We start from the raw sequence: 3,743 nt of genomic DNA, 5'->3' as shown, positions 1-3,743 counted from the left end.
CCCTCATACATTGTATCAAATAAAAAGAAATTTGACTAACTTACTAGGAATTTCATACCAAATAACCATATTCAACATGTCATGTTGGGACTAACATACATTATACCAATAAAAAAATTTTCACCCTACATACGTGGAGCTTGTGCCTTAATAATGTAATTAACATTAACAAATCAGTTAATGACAAAATGTGGATGCTAGTGAAAACGGTTCAAAGAAACGGAATTAAAACTACAAGCAGAAACAAGACATATTATGTTCAAGCAGTTTTTTTTTTTCTCTTGAAAATGTTAATCAGTGAACAAATTATTCCAGGTTCCTGTTAAAAACTTACTTGCACTGCTTTAATGTTATGTATACCCACCATTTTAACAGTTACCAGACCTTAATAAGCAAGCTTTTTATTTACTATAAACCTCTCTCAAAACACTATGATAAAGATACATTAAATGTAGCAAGAATATGTTCTTTTAGCTTAAAGCATTAATTCAAAAACAGTTTCAGTCTTTTTAAAGTCACGTAGTTCAGGAACTAATGCATTATATTTACAGAAATCGGAACATAGAACCAAATAAAAACGGCTACTCTTTACGAATGGTCAAAGAAACAATTATCTCACAAACTATTTCAATTTCTAGAAAGATGGCGGAATCAATAAACTACACTACTAAAGCATAGTTACACATCTGTCATTTAAACTTCATAATTAGGTATTAATTTTATCAACAGGCAACTCAACTCCACTACAAAACTAAGACCTTATGCACACAGAGGTACTGAAAAGGAACTAATCAGAGACATGAAAAACCAACTAATTTACTTTGAGCCACTCCCAGTCCAATACATTGGGTCTGAATGAGACTACTGATGTCACAAATTGGGCTGTCCACTGATTGTGGACTCGTTTGTGATTCACAGAAACCAGTCCCCTGGCGACTCTTGTCAGATTATGAGAGATTACAGTTTCTAGTTTCTTGAAGATGAGCGACCAACAGACCAACCTATTGCTGGATAAGGAGGTTGACATACATCCAATTTTATATAATTTACACTCTCCAGGCTATTCACAAAAACATTAAATGGAAAGGGCATAGGTAGAAGTCGGGAGTGTTGTAACCAGTTTAGCAGCAACAAACAATTGCTTCTGAACATTGTTTTTAAGGTATGGGATATACCCAGAACCTTCTTACTATTATTTTTTTCCTCCTGAGGTGATAATACAACATGATGGTTTCGACGCATTGGCAACGAGTCTTCCGAAGATATTTCAGTCGATATCCATGACAACACTGAACAAACTACAGATTTTGATTGCTTATGAGTAGCCTTATTTGTGTAGTCAAGTAGCACTGAGTCTGTAACTGCTCAGTAACCAGAGTTACCAACTGGTTTCGTTTCTTCCCATGTGCAGAGGGCCTAACTCCACTATAAACGAGGGACAGGCTGTCGAAAAATAATTGCCTTCACCAATAATTTTGTTTTGACAATCCATATTATTATTCTTCCATCATTAATAAAATATGCATTTAGACAACCACGAAATGTTAAGCTGGAATTAAATACTTCAATACAATATTTCATGTGTAACCAGTATATTGAACAACTGGAGGTAGATAACATTGTTATCATAATATATAATATATAGTTATCATAATATTAGGAGCACAGTTTAGAAAGCTTAAATCAAAGAATTTGATTCATATGTAATTACTAATAACTGATTAAATATAGTGGTTTACAATAACCAGCAGTACAGAGAAACTAAAAAAATTCTAAACCAGTTTCCTTAAAATAAACATAAAACCATAACCTATTTAAAATAAAAAACACTTACATTTTTGATAATAAGAGACTAGCGACTTTGATATCGCTTGTCTTATGGCATATATTTGGGCCACGTGACCACCTCCATTGACCCTTACGCGGATATCAACTCCCGAAAACCTTTCCTACAAAAGAAGGATGAAGTTAACATTAGGAACAAACAATACATTTAATACTACAATCAGGTATAGATTAATAATGCATTAAAATAAAAAAAATTCATGTAATTTTCAACATCAGATAATATGTTAAAATTAGGATAAATGTATAAAGAAAGGTCAAGTAAATAAAAAAATATTAACAGTGTAGTGACTTTATACTTGACTTCAGACTGTTCAAAACCAGTGAATAGACAAGGGTGCTATAACGGTAGATGCTTGTGCCTTGAGCAGAGAATTTTGCCATTGTTGCAAAACCTTCAATATAACAAATTTACTAAAGGTCTATTGAGTACTACCATTTGAACCCCTACGTGAAGCTTAGGAACCTGAATAGGTATTGTTCTGAAGGATTATTCCTTTAATAATACAGAAAAGCAAATTACACAAACGATAATAACCAGAAGCTTTAATTAATTAATGGAGAAAATAAATATCTTGAACAACTCACCAAAACTAAATTATTATATTAGAAAAATATATCATGATTTTTCAAGAAACATTAGAGTTGTCATTTTTATAACCAAACTATCAAGTTATCCCATATAAAATATATATTAGTGAGATTTTCAATATGATTCTGTTTTAAATTAAATTTATAACAAAATTTGGTAGAAAAAATTAACACAGTAACTCTTAATTTCCCGGTTTTTGTAGGCTTATCTTTTGGCCAAAATCAATTTAATCGCTCATTATTAAATTTTAAGTGTGCACATAAATATTTAAATAAAAAATAATCAGAAATAGAAGTTACAATGAACTACATCAAAGTATAATAAAAAGACTTGGACAGTAGGACAAACATAAATGATCCCTTGCAGTGTGTCAGAATAAGAGCTAAGTAGCACCTGTTGGTTTCTGTTTGATTATATATTTTTTAGAAATGAGCTATTCTACTGTTAGTGGAAATTTAAGCAAGATATCAAAGTTTAGAGCTAATGACCGCTTTTACAAAGCTTCCTATTCTTGACCAAGGTGTTATAGATTTTTTTTAACCTTACAGTTACCATTTGATCATGAACAATCTTGACTATTTAGGACCTGTAACCCAGGTGTTGTATTCACTGAGCTCTGGGATAGCAGGGCATACATGTGCTGATATAAATTTAGGTGGACAAGAGTTTGGAACCCTAAATTGCCTTTTTAAATTGTAACCTTGCCTGTTTGGAAGTGATGAACTTTTTTTTTAAAGGTAATTCACAGCGAAAGTGATGTTTGCCAAGTTATATACAGGTGACCAACCTATTCTAACCATGGTAAGGGGTCAAGTTTTTCATTTTGTGGGATTGCCACTTAATGAAAAAAGTCAACGCCCAAGGCCGGATTGAATTGGCACTGCAGATCTCAGAACGATAGGTAAGCACCTAACCCCGAGCTATGGACGAACCAGATGAACTGAACTGGTTTAAGGCAGCAAATGCTAATCAGATTTTAAAGGGTCAAACTTGATGCAGTAATCTATATATAACACAGAAACCTGTAACCTGCTTCTAAAATTCAAGAAAGACCTTACTAGTAGATCTACAATTATAAAAGATTGACAGAATTCTAAATCCTGACATACCGTTTCAATCCTCTAGTTAACCATAACCAGAAATTTGCATTACAGCATAATTTTTATTAAAATTGTAGCCAGAATATAAGAATCGAAATAAGAACTCGCCACTTCTCTAAGAAATTTCCTCTCAGTTGATACTCAGAAAATTAATTTGTTGAAAGTTTTCACTCCTGAGAGCCAGGAATTAATAGTGCAGGACTATA

The 3,743-nt window shown here is 32.5% G+C and overlaps 1 protein-coding gene across 1 annotated transcript in view; it reads right to left on the bottom strand.

The window, feature by feature from the left end:
* The window catches only part of LOC106687068 (small ribosomal subunit protein uS9), a gene marked incomplete in the record, with an annotated part of 10,447 nt that overhangs the window by 5,710 nt on the left and 994 nt on the right, over positions 1–3,743 (bottom strand). Inside the window, 1 exon segment of the mRNA XM_067044969.1 lies at positions 1,835–1,949. Coding sequence (XP_066901070.1) covers positions 1,835–1,949 — 115 coding nt within the window.

Source organism: Halyomorpha halys, unplaced genomic scaffold, assembly GCF_000696795.3.
Source record: "Halyomorpha halys isolate HHAL.00 unplaced genomic scaffold, Hhal_1.1 Scaffold910.1, whole genome shotgun sequence".
In the NCBI taxonomy this organism is placed as follows: Eukaryota; Metazoa; Arthropoda; class Insecta; order Hemiptera; family Pentatomidae; genus Halyomorpha; species Halyomorpha halys.
The sequence above is the reverse complement of the archived record's forward strand: the minus strand, read 5'-3'. Positions and strand labels throughout refer to the sequence as shown.